The sequence below is a fragment of the Suncus etruscus genome, chromosome 15 (assembly GCF_024139225.1).
Source record: "Suncus etruscus isolate mSunEtr1 chromosome 15, mSunEtr1.pri.cur, whole genome shotgun sequence".
NCBI lineage: Eukaryota > Metazoa > Chordata > Mammalia > Eulipotyphla > Soricidae > Suncus > Suncus etruscus.
Window position 1 is genome coordinate 34,494,667 of NC_064862.1, and position 18,540 is coordinate 34,513,206.

Below are 18,540 nucleotides of genomic sequence, written 5' to 3' on the forward strand. Positions count from 1 at the left end.
CTCTGTTGCTCAGAGAAATGCAGCAACCAAAGATTACTAAGAAAAGTTTTCCCTCTGGCCAACAAATAATTTACATCTCTAAAGCAAGTCCGCCAACTGCTTGCAAATCCTGCCTTTCTGGGTTCAGCTTCTAAGTAGTAAGCAAACAATTTCTTTTCTTTTCTTTTTTTTTTTTTTTTTTTTTTCGGTTTTTCGGGCCACATCCGTTTGATGCTCAGGGATTACTCCTGGCTAAGAGCTCAGAAACTGCCCCTGGCTTGGGGGGACCATATGGGACGCCGGGGGATCGAACCACAGTCCGTTCCTTGGCTAGTGCTTGCAAGGCAGACACCTTACCTCTAGCGCCATCTCACTGGCCCCACAGTTTCTTCACTATCATCTACCACCCCACAGATCCCCAAATTGTTTTGGGTCACACCCTGCAGCAAACACGTTTTTCATCTTTTGTCATAAAATCCTCCTTTCTAATCTAGCTATACCCCCTTCTCTTTGTTATGCTACTTCCTCCTTCCTAACTCAGGATTTCTTAGTCAATTCTTTTCACCTGTACTGGCTAGTTTTGATATGTACATTTTAGCAGAGCCTGCTGTTATTATTTCTGTTTTTCTATGACTCCTGCCTTTTGTCAACACAGAAATTCCTTTCATGCCTAAGATTGGATTTGCCATGAATATATACAACCAATATAGAAGAGTAAAATTATCTCACATCTGCCATAAGATGAGGGACCCCACATACAATTATTTTTGTGTAGTCTCATCATTTCTTCAATATTATTCTGCCTGGCCACTCGTGTTTATCCGCTTTTCTCTCATGAAAGATATTTTCCCCCACTAAGTTACTGAGATGCAAGACACCATATAGTCCCCCAAGCACAGCCAAGAATGACCCCTAAGCATAGAGCCAGCAGTAAACCCTGGGCAATGTTGGGTACGACCCCAAAACAAAAAAAATTTTTTGATTGTTTTGGGAAAGAGGGAGATTCTATAAATCTTAGCTTTCTCAAAGTATTTCCAATAATTGGCTAAATGTTATAATTATCAAATCAATACTGATAAAAAAAAAATCGAGGTTGGGGCCGGGCGGTGGCGCTAGAGATAAGGTGCCTGCCTTGCCTGCGCTAGCCTTGGACGGACTGCGGTTCGATCCCCCGGCGTCCCATATGGTCCCCCAAGCCAGGAGCAACTTCTGAGCGCATAGCCAGGAGTAACCCCTGAGCATTACCGGGTGTGGCCCAAAAAAAAAACAAAAAAAAACAAAAAAAAAAATCGAGGTTAACTATGGTTTTTTGTTTGTTTATTTGTTTTTGGTTTTTGGGTCACACCCTGCGGCAACACTCAGGGATTACCCCAGGCTCAGAAATAGCTCCTCTAGGCTCAGGGAATCATATGGGACGCTGGAATTTGAACCACCATCCTTCTGCATGCAAGGCAAACGCCCTACCTCCATGCTATCTCCTTGGCCCCAAGGTTAACTATGCTATTAGATGAAACCTACTTTCATCGCTGCTTTAACTCACCTCTACATGCATGCTGCTAATTATCTTTGGATTTAGTTGCCATTCAGAAGACAGCATGACTGACAGGAATGTTTAAGACAACAGGCATCAGACGGATCACATTCAGTGAAAATACATTCCCATGTAATAGTGAAAACACAAACGGCAGAGGCAAAATAAATAAATAAATAAATAAACTTTAAGAAAACACCTTCAATGACATTTTATTTTTGTTTTGTTTTATTCTGGAGTCATACCTGGCTGTGTTTGTTGGGACCACTCCTAGGTATGCCTTAATTGTATCTGGGTCAGGCATATGGGCAGCATGAAGAGCAAGGGATACTGAGGACTCAATCGAGAGCCTCAAAGATGCAAGGCATGAGCTCTACCCCCTGCACCATATCCCCTCCCCATCCAACAGCTTTTAGTTGTTGGTGTTTTTTGTTTGTTTGTTTGTTTGTTTGGATTTTTGGGCCACACTCAGCAGCACTCAGGAGTTACTCCTGGCTCTACACTCAGAAATTGTTTCTGGCAGTCTCGGAAGACCATAGGGATGTCGGGGATGGAACCCAAGTCCTTTCCAGGTCGTCTGCATGCCACGCAAATGCCCTTCTTCTGTGTTATCCCTCTGGCTCCATGTTGTTTTCATTTTTATTTAGACACTGTGATTAACAGAGTTTCAGACAAAATGCGCCAACTCCAATCCTGATAGTATCCTCCAATGATCCCAGGTTCCCTCCGACCCTCCAAACTCTCATCAGCAGGCACATTTTGTTTAAACATTGCAGTTTGGGGCCTATGCTTATGGTAATATTGGGTCTACTGGTTTCAATATATATAGCTACATCACATCTATACCACAGAGGAGCCCAAGAGCCCTGCACCATGTCCTCATGTTATCATTTGACCTCTTCTCCCCTCACCCTCCGTTTCTCTCCTTCCCTGGCATATTTGTTCCTAGAGCCATTGGTCCGCCCCATTTTTTATACCTTGCCCCGCCTCTTGAGCCCAGCCCCGCCCCCGGCCGAATTAGACCTCGTCTCTTGGCACCCCGTCCGGATTAGGCCACGCCTATTGGCGCTCGGCCCCGCCCCTTGGTGGGGCTCCTTGGTGGCCCGAGCGCCCCCTGCCGGGCTCTCGAGAGGAGGCATCGCCTGCTGGAGGTGACATTTCAACCCTCACCCCCAAAGGCCCATTCCACAGATGGGGAAAGACAAAACTCCGAGAAAACGAGTTTGAGTACCTGCATTGGCTTTAGCATCTTCGAAACTGACCTGGGCTAGGTTCTCCAGCACCCAAGTTTCCCGACTCTCAGTAGAAACGTTTATATTCTTTTGTTTTCTTTTTTTTTACTTTTATTGTGGCCAAAGTGAATTACAAATCTTTCACAGTGATATTTAAGTTACATAGTGACAATAAATGAGGGGAAATCTCACCACCAGTGTTGTCGTCCCTCCTCCCAGTTTTTTCTTTTATCTTTTTTTTTTTTTTTTTTTTTTTATCTCCAACAGAAAGAACCATGTAACTTGAATCATCTTCAGCATCCTAAATTGAGGGGGGAAATGGATGGTACCAAGAACAGTCATATGAACATTTAGTGGAAATAAAAAATGATCAAACATTAACACCAAACCCAAAGACAACAACAGAATCGATACCCAATCTACAACAAGGTGTGTAAGTGGGAACCAGTTACACTAGCATTCTGGCGGATAAAAAATTTTTTTGAGTGTGGGACTGGAGATATTCGGGGGCCCTTGTGACTGGTCTCGAACCGTGGTTTGTTGCAGGCAAGGCAAACACTTTCAGCACTGTGCTAGCCTTCTGGTTCTAAGCTGTTTTCATAGTGTGGAATCAAGAAAATCAGCATGGAGAAGCCAGATCTACCATCAGTTTTTAGGGAATGGAAACAGAGGGCTAGCTCTGGGGCCGGAGAGATAGCATGAAGGTAAGGCGTTTGCCTTTCATGCAGAAGGACGGTGGTTCGAATCCCGACATCCCATATGGTCGCCCTGCCAGGGGCGATTTCTGAGCATAGAGCCAGGAGTAACCCCTGAACGCTGCCAGGTGTGACCCAAAAACAAACAAACAAACAAAAAAAAAACTTCTAGCTCAGAAATTCTACTGCTTCTCTGCACAGTATGAGTTATCTGATAGATAGTAGTTAATCTTTAGGTCAAAGATGAGAGATGTGGTGTCACCAGCATTCCAGGGCCCAGGTCAAGAGAACCCACAATCCATCTTTCAAGACAAGACAAAAATTCAGGTATTTATTTAGATGAAATTTCCTCTCCTTTGAAAATGGATAATGCATGATGGTATTCCAAAATTAAAGGCATACCATGTAGATGATTTGCAATTTGCCCTGTGAACTCTGGAAAAGAAAAAAATTCAAGGAGCGAGGTCAGCCAGTTGGTTTCAGGCAGTGGCCAGCTGGCTGAAATGGTGGAAACCCAGGCAAGGCAAGCCTGGATGAGAGAGTGGACTGGGTTCTCCCTGGGATGAAGGGCCCTCACATCAGCTGGTCCCCGAGGTCCCTCCCATCTGACTCTCTTGTACTGGATCTTTGGCACTATCATTTTTTAATTTTTTTTATTTTATTTTTTGTTTTGTTTTTTTTTGGGGGACACACCCGGCGTTGCTCAGGGGTTACTCCTGGCTGTCTGCTCAGAAATAGCTCCTGGCAGGCACGGGGGACCATATGGGACACCGGGATTCAAACCAACCACCTTTGGTCCTGGGTCGGCTGCTTGCAAGGCAAACGCCACTGTGCTATCTCTCCGGGCCCGGCACTATCATTTTTTAAGATCAGATTTAGGTTGTGGGAAAGTGTCCAAATGACCAGGAAGAGACTGGGATGGGGCTCAAGAAAATGGATCATGACACCCCATCAAGGACAAAGTTCAAACCAACTACCTCTGGTGCCAGCTCTTGTGTAAGCAAAGGTGATTACAACAATTATCTTTCTCTCAGTCCTGTGCAGCTCAGTGTAGACACAGTTCAGATTTTTCTCTTCTGGGTGTATCAGGCAGCTTCAGATGTATGTCCGAATGTGTAGAAAGACTGGACACAGAGAAGGTGTAGTGGATGGGCCTGACGTCTGTTTCCTAAGAATATCCTTTTTGTTTGTTTGTTTTTGTTTGGGGGTCACACTCAGCAGCACTCAGGGGTTACTCCTGGCTCTGTGCTCAGAAATCGCTCCTGGCAGGCTCGGGGGACCATATGGGATGCCAGGAATCAAACCAGGATCCATCCAGTGTTGGCCACGTGCAAGGCAAACACCCTACTGCTGTGCTATTGCTCCAGCCCCTCCTGGGTATATTCTTTAGCAACAAGTTTTACAATATCTAGGAAAATATCTACTCTGATTATAGCAACCACCAGATTGTGTACTGTATTGAATGTGCAGGGCTGAAACAATAAATAGTACAGAGGGTAGGTGCTTGTCTTGCATCCAGCCAACCTGGTTTTGATCCCTCATACCACAATAGAGGGTGTGGCCCCAGGGCCCCACCAGGAGTGGTCCCTGCACAGAACCAGGAATAAGCCTTGAGTACTTCAGGTATAGCCCTCAAATAAATACATTTTAAAAATAAACTGAACTGCCGGAAGATAACAAAGCACTACGGCATTTGCCTTGCATGCGGCCGACCAGGAAGGGACCTGATTTGATTGCTGACATCCCATATGGTCCCCCAGCCTGCCAGGGGTGATTTCTTAGTGCAGAGCCAAGAGTAGCCCCTGAATGCTACCAGGTGTGGCCCAACACCAATCAATCAATAAAGTTAAAAAAAGAAAAAATAAACTGTATGGTAATGAAGACTCCTATCAAACCATTTTATGGTTAGCAAAAAGGGGACAGAGATTTTATTTACACTACCACACGACTTAGGGAAAGAAATGACAAATTACATTGTTTTCTCAGACTCCACTTACTGGCAGCTCTGAACAAAGTCCTCTCATCTCTCTCTGCGCCAGGTCTATCTCATCTCTCTCTTCACTCTCATTCTACTCCTTCCCCAAACACAAAAACAAAAGGAAGTTAACTCGGACTCACCTTATAGCCTTGTTGACTCTCTTCATTCCAGAGCTCTTGATCCTAAATATATTCCTCCCTGTGCCAATCTGCCTTTTTTCCAACCACCAGCCTCTCCCACACCATGTTGTTTCTTGGTTTCTGGTTAAAGTAACTGGAAATATAGTCATTGCTAAACCCTTAACATTAAATTATGTTTTGCAACCCCTATTAATTCATCTAAGGAGCTCTCTCATCCTGTGTGGCTATGAATGAGCATTTGACACTGGCATCTACTACTAGAGGCTCACACCTGGATGTTCAATGACCACTGGTGGCTCACATTTTGGGTAACATTTTTAGACTATACTACCAAATATGAACAATAGTTTCTTAGAATGATTTTCTTCCTCAGTTCTCTAGACGTATTTCACATTCTTTGTTTGTTTGGTTTTTTAGGGGGCTACACTCGGTGATACTTATGGGTTACTCCTGGCTCTGTGCTCAGAATTCGCTCCTATCTCTGGGGATCATATGGGATACTTGGGATCAAACCCGAGTCCATCCCAGGTCAGCCGCGTGCAAGGCAAACAGCAGTAGTAACACTGTGCTACCAATCCAGCCCCCCATATTTCACATTCATGATAGCTTCATGTGGCTAGTGGGACTACAATGGACAGTGTGGATAAAGATGACTCTTCATGGCCAGATAGTACAGTAGATAAGGTAATTGCTTTGCAAGAGGTCAACCTGGGATGTTCCCTGACCTCTCCCCTCTAAGAGTGATCCCTGAATAGATTGCTAGAATTAAGTCCTGCACAGCAGTAGGATGTGTCTCCAAACCCAAATACATCATCATTAGTGTAGAAATACCGACTGGACAGATCTTTGTTTGGGTGTTACACCTGGAGGTACTCCTAGTTTATTCCTGGTCTATGCTCAGGTGTGATCCCGGGCAGTGCTGGGGGTCATATGTGGGATCAGAGATCAAAGAGAAGTCGGTTACAAGGCAAATGCCTTACCTCCTATAAGACATTACTCTCTATCCTGAGCTATCCTATTTTAGACAATTATCAGTTATGGCTCTTAACATCACAAAGAGGGACTGACTTCCAGATTGTATGCCAGTGGACATGATACAACAAACAACATACACTTCCACTTATAATAGCTTGACTTAAAAAAAAAGAAACAAAGCCTCTGGATATAACAAGCAATCTACTTTAAGAGTATGAGGAACTTATTAGGCACCACAGTTTTGCAAGTCGCAAAACTGATTTGGACAACTCAATGGGATAAATAACATGGGCTAGAAAACTACAAACTACCAAAAGAAATAGTTAAGTGGAACTTGACACAACCAAAGAGACTCTGAATCTGGATTTTTTTTTTCTTTTATTTGGCAGGGAGAGGTGGTTTGGGCCAGACCTGGTCATGCTCTGGGCTTACTTCTGACTTGGTGCTTAGGGATCACTCCTGGCAAGCATAGGAAGCCAATATGGAATGTCGGAAATGAAACCCAGAAAGGCTGCAAGCAGGCAAGCACCCTGCCCACCCACGGTACTCACTCTGGCCCTCATTTGTATTTTAATTCAAACTGCACAAAATAATTAAGACAAGAGCAATTATCAGAAATATATCATTAAGGTTGGAGAGATAGCATGGAGGTAAGGCGTTTGCCTTGCATGCAGAAGGTCATTGGTTCAAATCCCAGCATCCCATATGGTCCTCCAAGCCTGCCAGGAGTGATTTCTGAGCGTGGAGCCAGGAGTAACCCCTGAGCGCTGCCGGGTGTGACCCAAAAACCAAAACCAAAAAACAAAAACAAACAAACAAACAAAAAAAAAAAAACACCAAAAAACCAGGAGCCAGGGGCCCAGAGAGATAGCACAGTGGAATTTGCCTTGCAAGCAGCCGATCCAGGACCAAAGGTGGTTGGTTCGAATCCCGGTGTCCCATATGGTCCCCCGTGCCTGCCAGGAGCTATTTCTGAGCAGACAGCCAGGAGTAACCCCTGAGCAACACCGGGTGTGGCCCAAAAACCAAAAAAAAAAAAAGAAGCCGGAGAGATAGCATGGAGATAGGGCATTTGCCTGGCATGCAGGACAGTGGTTCGAATCCTGGTATCCCATATGGTCCTCCAAGCCTGCCAGGAGTGATTTCTGAGTGTAGAGCCAGGAGTAACCCCTGAGTGCTACCAAGTGTGACCCAAATACAAACAAAAAACCAACAACAAAAAAAACCAATAACAAAAAACCAGAAATATGACATTAAGGAATTACTATTTAAGGTATATAAAATACGGCTGGAACATAGCACAGTGGTAAGGTGTTTGCCTTGCACACTACCAACATAGGACAGATCGCGATTCAAATCCTGACATCCCATATGGTTCCCCGAGCCTGCCAGGAGCGACTTCTGAATACAGAGCCAGAAATAATTTCAGAGCACCGCCTGGTGTGACGAAAAGAAAAAAATGAAAAAGAAAAAAGGTATATAAAATACAACATTTTTTTTTCTGTGAAGCAAGATAGCTTTTTTTTTTGGTTTGATTTTGGTTTTAGGGCCACATCCAGTGACGCTCAGGGGGTTACTTCTAGCTATGTGCTCAGAAATTGCTCCTGGTTTGGGGGACCATATGGAGCGCTGAGGGATTGAACTGTGGTCCCTCCTACGTCTGCGCTTGCAAAACAGCTTACCACTTGCGCCACCGCTCTGACCTCGCAGGATAGCTTTTATTGAAAGAAATTTATTTAGAAAGATGGGGTAGAATGATAATGAAGCAGATAGGGTGCTTTTCTTTTGCTTTTTTTTTTTTTTTCTTTCTTTCTTTTTTGGAACATCCAGTGACGTTCAGAGGTTTTTCTTTCTTTTTTTTTTTTTTGGTTTTTGGGCCACACTCGGCGGTGCTCAGGGATTATTCCTGGCTGTTTGCTCAGAAATAGCTCCTGGCAGGCACAGGGGAACCATATGGGACACTGGGATTCGAACCAACCACCTTTGGTCCTGGATCGGCTGCTTGCAAGGCAAAGGCCGCTGTGCTATCTCTCCGGGCCCCAGAAGTTTTTCATAGAGGATCATATGAGATGCTGGGAATCGAACCTGCATCAGCCATGTGCAAGGCAAAAACCTACCTATACTATCACTCAGGCCCCAAGGTAGGATGCCTTTTTTTGGTTTTTGGGCTACACCAGGCAGCGCTCAAGGGTTACTCCTGGCTCTGTGCTCAGATATTGCTCCTGGCAGGGCACTATATGGGATGCCGGGAATCGAACCAACATCAGTCCTGGGTTGGCTGCTTCAAAGGCAAATGCCCTACTGCTGTGCTATCACTCCGGCCCGAGGTAGGATGTTTTTTTTGTTTATTTATATATCTTTTGGACAACCGCCGACACTCAGGGGCTACTCCTGACTCTCTGCTCAGAAATCATTCCTGGCAGGCACGGGAGACCATATGGGATGCCAGGATTTGAACCATCATTGGTCCTGGGTCAGTGCTTGCAAGGCAAACGCACTACCGCTGTGCTATCTCTCAGGCCCCACATGATTTTCTTGAATGTGGCTGACTTGGGTTTGATCCCTAGAACCCCATATGGTCCTGAATTCCAACAGGAGTGATCCCTCAGCTCATAGCCACAAGCCATGAGTTCCACTGAGTATGGCAGGAAAAGAATATAGTACGAAGGAAGGAATGCGGGAGTGAAGGAAGGAAGGGAGGAGGGAAGGAAGGAAGGAAGGAAGGGAGGGAGGGAGGGAGGGAGGGAGGGAGGGAGGGAAGAAAGGAAGGAAGGAAGGAAGGAAGGAAGGAAGGAAGGAAGGAAGGAAGGAAGGAAGGAAGGAAGGAAGGAAGGAAGGAAGGAAGGGAAGGAGGGAGGAAAAATAACAAAAAAACATAAGCCTACTATGTTGAGCCCAGTATGTTCTCTCTGGCCCCACCTACACTATCCTAGAGTTATTTAGCCTGATAAATATTATGTCCAAATTAAGAGCACTTTTTTCCCTGTTTTTTGGGGCCACACCCAATGACAATCAGGGGTTACTCCTGGCTATGTGCTCAGAAACCGCTCCTGGCTTGGGGGACCTATGGGACACCGGAGGATCGACCTCAGTCCATTCTAGGTCAGCACATGCAAGGCAGCCAACTTACCAGTGTGCCACCGCTCTGGCCCCTAAGAGTTCATTTTAGAGTAATGACCAGCCTTGGTTTGCTGGGGAGCTGGAGGAAGGACCAAATTTATAACCTCAACATCATCTTTTCTCTTGATTGGAGAGATAGTAAAGAGACAGTATAGGGCACAAGCTTATCTTGCATGTAACTGACTCATTACAATAGCTGGCACCTAGTCCTTCAGCCTAACAACAGAGATCCCTGAGTGTAGAGTCAGGAGTTAGCCTTGAGCACCACTGTGTATGGCCCCAAAACAAATCAAACAAAAAATCTCCATTTCAGGAGCCAGAGCCTGAGGGGCTCCATTTTCAGGGGCCAGAGAGATAGCACAGAGGTAGGGTGTTGCCTTGCATGTGGCCAATCCAGGAAGAACCTGGGTTTGATTCCAGGCATCCCATATGGTCCCCCAAGCCTGCCAGGAGCAATTACTGAGTGCAGAGCCAGGAGTAACCTTTGAACAACACTGGATGTGCCACCCCCCAAAAAAAATTTCCCTTTGGGCCTGAAGAGATAGCACAGCGGCGTTTGCTTGCAAGCAGCCGATCCAGGAACAAAGGTTGTTGGTTTGTTGCTTCGAATTCCGGTGTCCCATATGGTCCCTCGTGCCTGCCAGGAGCTATTTCTGTCTGAGCAGACAGCCAGGAATAACCCCTGAGCACCGCCGGGTGTGGCCCCCCCCCAAAAAAAAATCTCCCTTTTATACTGAGAAACCTCAAGTACTCTCACAGACCTAATTGACCTCGAAGTTGTAGTTTGTAATTTTAGGTATTCCATATACTGAGGGGGACTGGGCTGCTTATCCAACAAATCATATGCAGGGCAAGGTTAAGTTCTCAGTCTCTACTAAAACTCTAATTAGCAAGCATTAGTGCTTCTCATTATTGTTTTGGGGCCATACCTGGTAGTAGTCAGGGGACCATTTTCATTGCTGAGAATTGATTTCAAGTCAGCAGTGTTTGCCAAGGAATGCATTGTACTTCCCAGAGGCCAAACTAATGTAACTGCCCACCAGCCATTCTCCACACACCTTTGCCCTCTCCCCAACACAGACAAGATCAGAGCTCACAGTAATGTAAAACCATTTAATTCTAAATCAAATCACTTTCACAACAGTGAAAATTAGTGACTGGTTAAGGTGTGTCACTATACATGGTGCCATTTTCTGACGGGTTGGGATCTGGTCCTGATCCACAAATGTGGCAGGAGGAAGGTGAAGACCAAGAGCATAGAAACATGTATGAAAGGAAAACTGCCTCGGCAGGGGGTTAGCCTGTGGGAGGGGGGGAAGGGGGCTCCCAATTGGAGCTGGGCCAGCAGCTCCAAGTGGGATCCCTGCTTCGACTCCTGGCAGGGTTGAGTGGGGATATAGAAAGTTTAAAATCAGAGGGCACATTGGCTCACTTGGCTCTACTAACTGGTTCTGGAGATGCTTTCTCTCGTGGAGTTCTCTGGGCTCACTCCATTTAATTAATGAGTCCAAAGAATTTGATTTTCTATCTGTTCTATAACCTTTCTGGAAACCCAAGTGTCTGTTGGGCCTATCTGACTGACATCTTTTTTTATCATCACTAGGGGTCAGCACTGTACTGAGCCATCTCACCAATGTTCTTAGAGATGAAAAACTATAGGGACACTCCATGTTGGGATTTTCAGATGATAAAAAACACTCTCAAGCAGGTGTCTCAAGAGTGTTTAAAATCCAGCAGTATACTGAAAGCTGGTGGCTTATTCCTATGAAATGGATTCGGCAAACGAACCACCTATTCAATACTTATATTTCATCAATTTAAACACTGACAGGCGCAAAGGGGTAAGGTAGGCCATATGAAGAGAAGAGAAGGGCTTTCCTCATTTTTCTCAAGGTCTTGGTTTCCTCTTGCTCTAAAGAGCCATTTTTCAAAAGTATAAATGAAAGGGCTTTCTATGATGGGTTATTGCTTTGGGTGACCCAGAACCAATATAAACAAGCCAGGTAGCTATGGATCTTGGAGAGGTAATTTCTTTCTTCCTACTCCAGGTCTCTGGGAAAGGCTGGATTTCTATGAGGCCTGACTGGTGAGTGAGAATCAGTCCACCAAGTAAACTGTCCTTCTCACCTGGTATCACATTCCCTCAGAATCAGAGGAAGAGGCTTACAAAGTTGAAAAAAACAATCAGTGTGGAAGAATAAATCCGTCTGGGAATTTCCAGGGGAAAGACTCTTACAGGAAGATCATATCATTATTTTCAGGTTGAGGCTGCACGGGCCTTGTTGACAATCAACAGGAGTTGCCTGTTCTCAAATTTCATTCTTCCCGGGTCGTAGAATACAGATAAAGAGTTTTCAGGGGAATCCATCAAGCATTAACAAATTCAGGGTAACATAGGGGTGTCCCCACTCTCTGCTTCTGCATACAGGACAACGTGGCATTTGAAGAGGATAGACAAACATGCAATTGGGCTGACTTGAGAGGAAGATGAACCAGAGCTTCTATAGTGTGCAGAACAGGGTTTTTGCAGCTGTTTCTGCATCCAAGTCCCAAATCTCACAGGAGTCATTTATGTAGCTCTTTCCACAGGTACAGCAGCCAGTTCCACATCAGGACAGAGAGAGGAAGATGCAGTTTGGAACGAAGGTCAGTCAGCAATCTGTGAATAAAGCCATGGCCTGTGGGACTAATCTATGCCTTCAAGTCAGAGACCGTTGGAGCTCTCTTGATTTCATGAAGCAACACCAGTTTCAGCCATTGCAGTTATGATTTTTAAAGGACATTACAATGTCTTACATTTCCATTGAGAAGGAGAAAGAGGAGGAAGAAAAGATCAGAGAATGGTACTGAGATCTGGAAGGAGAGCTTCACTATTGTGGAGTGCTGACTTCGAAGGCAGATGATAAAGGAATATCTTGAGAGGAAAGGAAGTTTTTGTAAATATCATTTGGTGCATCCCTTGTCTTTGTGCTTCATTATAAAGCTCGGGTAAAATGTACCAACGGTCTCCCCCTTCCTGCCTCTTCCCTGTGCAGTCTGGAACTACTGATATGGCTGGAACAAGATTTCATGAAGTCACCCATGAAAGACAATGCAATGCCAAGGCCTGAGGTTTTTAGCAGGGCATTTACAGCAGAGATCATGTTCCACAGTCCTCACCACCTGGTCTTGCTTGAGTCCCAAAGCTCTGATGGAGAAGCAACTCCTTGATGTGTTACTGCCCCCACTGATTCCAGGGATCAGATTAGCCAGAAAGCCAACACCAAAGAGTGTGTGGGGTAGTATGTTACTAGTCCAGAGGCGCCATCACAAATGTAGGCTAGGAACCCAACATGTTAGGCAATCAGGAGCCAGAACATGATTACCAGGGCCACAAACAGGAAGAGACGTGACAGGAACTGTTCATCCACATACTGAGGTGTTCCAGGGACAGCTGGAAAGACAGAAGGAAGAAAGGCTTTCAGAATGCTGCAGCTGGTACACAATGTTCATTTGGGTCAGAAGTCAAAAGCATTCATCTTTTAATAGACTATGCAATATTCCCGCACATTAAAAGATTTTCAAGTCCCAAATGATCTCAGGTCAAAAAATAATTATTTTCATAATGTGTAGTTAATAAATAAATATTAACTAAAATCGAAGAAGTTTTTGCTTGCAAGCACAGATAACACAGGAAACAGAGGAAATAATAAAAGACAATTTTCTTGGCATCCCTCATGTGCTAGGTACTATGTATAATTAATGCATGGCAGGTATTATTATTACCATTTTGTGGTCAGATGAAAACAATATTAGGTGACCTACCCAAATCATAAGGTTCACAGATTGATAGCAAACCCTCTAGTCTTCAGTCGTGCTCCAGCCTCTTAGCACACTGCCACCTAGGCTTGAGTGTATTCTGTCTCTATTGAGCCAGGAAGGATTTCATAGGGCACTCTACGGAATGCCAATCTTTTCCAAAGAATAGAACTGAAGTCCATGCAGGTGATATGACCTCCACTACTCACAATATGTAAACTAAAGACAGAAATGGGCTAAAATTCTGGGTCTTCACTCCTCTATTTTAAGAAAAAAATACCTATTGAGCTGGAGAAATAGTATAGGGGATAAGGAGCTTGCCTTAACCATGGCCAATCCAGGCTCGATCCCTGGCACCATGTCGTTCCTCAGTGCCACCACAAATGAACCCTGAGCACAAATGAACCATGAGCCTACTAGATATGATCAAACCAAAAAACCTAAACACAGGCCAGAGAAATAGCACCATGCTTTCCTTGCACTTGGATAAACCAGCTTCTATTCCTGGCACCACATATGGTACTGTGAGTACTAGGCTCTAGAAACAAGTCCTAAGTACCAGTTGGTATGACTCAAAACCAAACCAAACCAAACCAAACCAAAAACCCCTACTATTTAGAGATCACTGCTCTAGTTTTGGGGATAAGGGGGAAGAATACAAAAAGCTGTACTTATCCTGGAATGGGCAAACTGCCAAACATGATGAGAAAACTGTGATTATAAATAATTAAAATGATTAGTGTTGGGCCGGAGCGATAACACATTGTAGAGCCTTGCATGTGGCCAACCTGGCACAGACCTGAACTTGATTCCCGGCATCTCACATGGTCCCCCAAGCCTGTCAGGAGAGATTTCTGAACACAGAGCTAGGAATAACCCCTGAGCGCTGCCAGGTGTGGCCCCCAAAAAACTAACTAACTAACTAACTAACTAACTAAATAAATAAATAAATAAATAAATAAATAAGAAAATGATTTGTGTTCGACCTGATTGTTGGAAGTGTGTTTCACGGGGGGATCCAGAATGAGCCCTATATAAAGTTAGAGACAAGTAAATTTCCAGCTAAAATCTGTGGGATCTACCCTTCCTTCAGAGTAGAATACAACCAGTCTTCTGAAGTCATCTATCTCTGAGAACAACATATAAACAGGAGACACTAAGACAGATAAGGCAAGTAGGCGTTCCCAAGATATCCTGGTACAGCAGTATTCCTCAATGAGCTCTGATGAATCCAGGCAGGCAGGCATTGACATAGACTTACTGACTGCCTGCTATAGGCTATGCATCTAGCAGGACAAAGAAAAACTGGGATCTAGGACTGAAGTACCCAAATTTATTCGATCTATGGGCTCACTGAAACAAACAAACACTCTTGTTGCTGGAGCAATAGCACAGTGGGTAGGGTGTTTGCCTTGCATGTGGCCAACCAGTGTCCAATCCCTGGTATCTCATATGGTCCTCCAAGCACTGGCAGGAATGACCCGAGTGCAGAGCCAGGAGTGATCCTAGAGCACTGCTGCGTGTGTCCCCAAATGCCGCTCCCCCCAAAAAAATCACTGAGAACCTCCCTGGAAATCCACCTTCTTTAACTGAACAAAGTGAATCCCAATTACAATCAAATATACTACTGCCTCTGCTTGTTTCACAGTTTGGGAAATACTGACCCAACAGCAACTTTCTATTGTTTGAGCAGTGTTTTGTTTTGTTTTGCTTCTTGGCCACATCCGGTGATGCTCAAGGATTACTCCTGGCTATGTGCTCAGAAATTGCTACCGAATTGGGGGACCATATAGGACACTGAGGATCAAATCAAGGTCTATCCTGGGTCAGCCGTGTGCAAGGCAAATGCCCTACCACTGTGCTATCATTCTGACCCCACTTTATTCTTTTTTTTTTTTTTTTGTGGTTTTTGGGTCACACCCGGCAGTGCTCAGGGGTTATTCCTGGCTCCAGGCTTAGAAATTGTTCCTGGCAGGCACGGGGGACCATATGGGGTGCCGGGATTCGAACTGATGATCTCCTGCATGAAAGGCAAACGCCTTACCTCCATGCTATCTCTCCGGCCCCCACTTTATTCTTTATTTTAGAAAATTTACTTATTTGGGGCCAGAGAGATAGCACAGCGGTAGGGCGTTTGCCTAGCAAGCAGCCGATCCAGGACAGATGGTGGTTTGAATCCTGACATCCCATATGGTCCCCCTAGCCTGCCAGGAGTGATTTCTGAGCACAGAGCCAGGCATAGCGCTGCTGGGTGTGACCCCCACAAAAAAAAATTTACTTATTTTTGGTTTGGGGGCCATATACAGCAATGCTCATAGATAATTCCAGGTGGGCTCAGAGAATCATATAAAAGGTCAGGAATAGAAGTCAAGTTGGCTTCATGCAAAGTAGCTCTCTATATGCTCTACTATCTCTCCAGCCCAAATTTTGTTTTGTTTATTTTGTTCTGTCTATTAGCCACACCGGATGACGCTCAGGAATTACTCCTGGCTATCTACTCAGAAACTGCTCCTGGCTTGGGGGACCATATGGGACGCCAGGGATTAAACCTAGGTCCAACCTCGGTCAGCCTTGTGCAAGGCAAACGCCCTACTACTACACTATCGCTCCGGCCCCATAGCCCAATTTTTAAAATTTTTTTCTTTTCTTTTCTTTTCTTTTTTTTTTTTTTTTGGTTTTTGGGCAACAGCCAGTGATGCTCTGGAGTTACTCCAGGCTATGTGGTCAGAAATATCTCCTGGTTTGGGGGACCATATAGGACGCCGGGGATCAAACTAAGATCTGTCCTGGATCAGCCACATGAAAGGCAAACAAACACCCTACTGCTGCACTATAGCTCTAGCTCCCAATGTTTTTTTTTTCAGTGCTGGTGACTGAGTACATGTCCCTCACACACACCAGGTATATACTCTACTGCTATGCCAACACCCCTGGTCTATACCTACATATTTTTGTTTTGTTTTTTTAAACAGTTTATTGACTGGTTTTTGGGCCATACCCAGTGATGCTCAGGGGTTACTCCTGGCGCTGCTCTCAGAAATCACCCCTGGAAGGCTCGGGGGAACCATATGGAATGCCAGGAACCGAACCGGGTCCATCCCGGTCGGCCACATGCAAGACAAATGCCCTACTGCTGTGATATCTCTCCGGCCCCCATATTTTTGTTTTGTCACACTCAGCACTGCTCAGGGCTTACTTCTGGCTCTGTACTCCGGGATGACTCTTGGTGGGATTAGGCATCCATATGGAGATAAAACCTGGGTAGGCCATATACAAAGCAAGCACTCTATTGGTTGTACTAGAGCTCCAGCCAACAGGTCCTATAGTTTTTATGGGTCTGGCATAGTTTTGGGAAAACATTTCTGAGCATTTCCTCATTTGTAAAATACAGCTAATCACATATTTATCCCATAGGATGTTTTTGGGTTATTTTTTTTTTCTTTTCAGTTTTTTGATCACACGCAGGGGTTCATCTGGCTCTACACTCAGGAATTACTTATGGTGGTGCTCAAGGGACCACATGGGATATTGGGAGCGAACCCAGGGAGGGCACATTCAAGGCAAGTGTATTACATGATATACTATTCCAGCCCCTAATAAGAGTTGTAAAAATACCTAGATTATAATGGAAAGTGACTTAAATGAGCCTAAAACTTGCTAAGCATGTGCTATCATTAGCATGACAACTAGCAAACTGCACAGTTTGGCATATTTTGAAAAGCTAGCCATGTGGTAGCAATGGTCATTATGTATATATCTAATTCCAAAGGAATTCCCAGTACAGTTCCCAGAAATAGGGTCTTACCAGGAGGAGGCCGTCCATCATTTATGTTAAATGCTGTTGCAAATATCCCAAAGGGAAAGGCCCCAATTCCAAAAGACATCTGGAAACCACCATCTCCAAATCCAAATCCTTGAAATCCCTGTATGGGACAAGAACAATTATGAACAACAACAATCAGTACTGTAAACTATGATACCACAATCTCTCTCTCTCTCTCTCTCTTTTGTTTTTTTTGGTTTATCGGGCCACACTCATTTGATGCTCAGGGGTTACTCCTGGCTAAGCTCTCAGGAATTGCTCCTGGCTTGAGGGGACCTAAAGGGACGCTGGGGAATCGAACCGCGATCCTTCCTTGGCTAGCGCTTGCAAGGCAGACACCTTACCTCTAGCGCCACCTCGCCGGCCCCACCACAATCTCTTTTAAAAGGAACGAAAGAAAACAGGTTTTCCTTACATTTGTCAAACACATGGTTTTGACTATAGCAGTCATTTCCACTTAAGGGGGAAATTTTTACTCCCATCTGGTCATCAAATCAAAGATTCCTCTTTCCTTCAAGCTTTAGAGGGTTCCAATTAAGGAGCTGTGCATGACAGAAAAGGACTGACTCTGACCCAAAGTAAAATATCTCTGCTGACTTTTATCAAGGTTCTTTGAGCTCCAAGTTTTGTCCCCAAAGTCCCACACTAGCTAATAAAATTTTCTACATGCTTTACACAGCAATAGCAAGAGTGGAAACAGCAGTTAATGAGCTACACGGCACTGTGAAATTCTAATTAGCCAACAACAGAAATCACTATAGAAACCATATATGTTCTTAAAAATTACCATATGGTAATAGAAAAACTTCTGACCACTTACAGGACCAAACTGTTCAACAGAGTCATGAGTACATAACGACATACAAGTATATAGTGAAGCCTTTTCCTTTTTCTTCCTTTCTTTTACTTTCCTCTCCCCTTACTGACAAGGGCTTAAATAGAATCTGGGTATGATGCTTCTATGAAGCTGTGGTGCTTGCACACTTGGCCAGACCTGCATTCCTTTATATGTACTGCTTTATACTCTTAATTGAGGCAGACAAGTTAAGGTGGGTGCTGCTTATTAGAGCTGGCTGTGGAGCTCACACATCTTTTTAGTTGCAATTCGCTTTTATTGTTTTGTTCTTGAGCCACACCAATGATGTTCAGGTATCCTGGCTCTACATTCAGGAATCACTAAGTGGTACTTCAGTTACCATATGGAACGCCAGGGATCGAACATAGGTAGGCTGTGTTCAGAGCAAGCACCTTACCCACAAAACTATCTCT

General features: G+C 44.6%; 1 protein-coding gene across 1 annotated transcript in view; it reads right to left on the reverse strand.

Annotated features, from left to right (window-relative positions):
- Window positions 1–10,743: 10,743 nt before the first annotated feature.
- The window catches only part of RNF185 (ring finger protein 185), a 42,061-nt gene continuing 34,264 nt past the window's right edge, over window positions 10,744–18,540 (reverse strand). The window contains exons 6-7 of the mRNA XM_049789022.1: window positions 17,254–17,371; window positions 10,744–13,083 (exon numbers count right to left, since the gene is read on the reverse strand). Coding sequence (XP_049644979.1) covers window positions 12,986–13,083; window positions 17,254–17,371 — 216 coding nt within the window. The 3' untranslated portion in view covers window positions 10,744–12,985. The remainder of the gene's footprint in view (window positions 13,084–17,253; window positions 17,372–18,540) is intronic.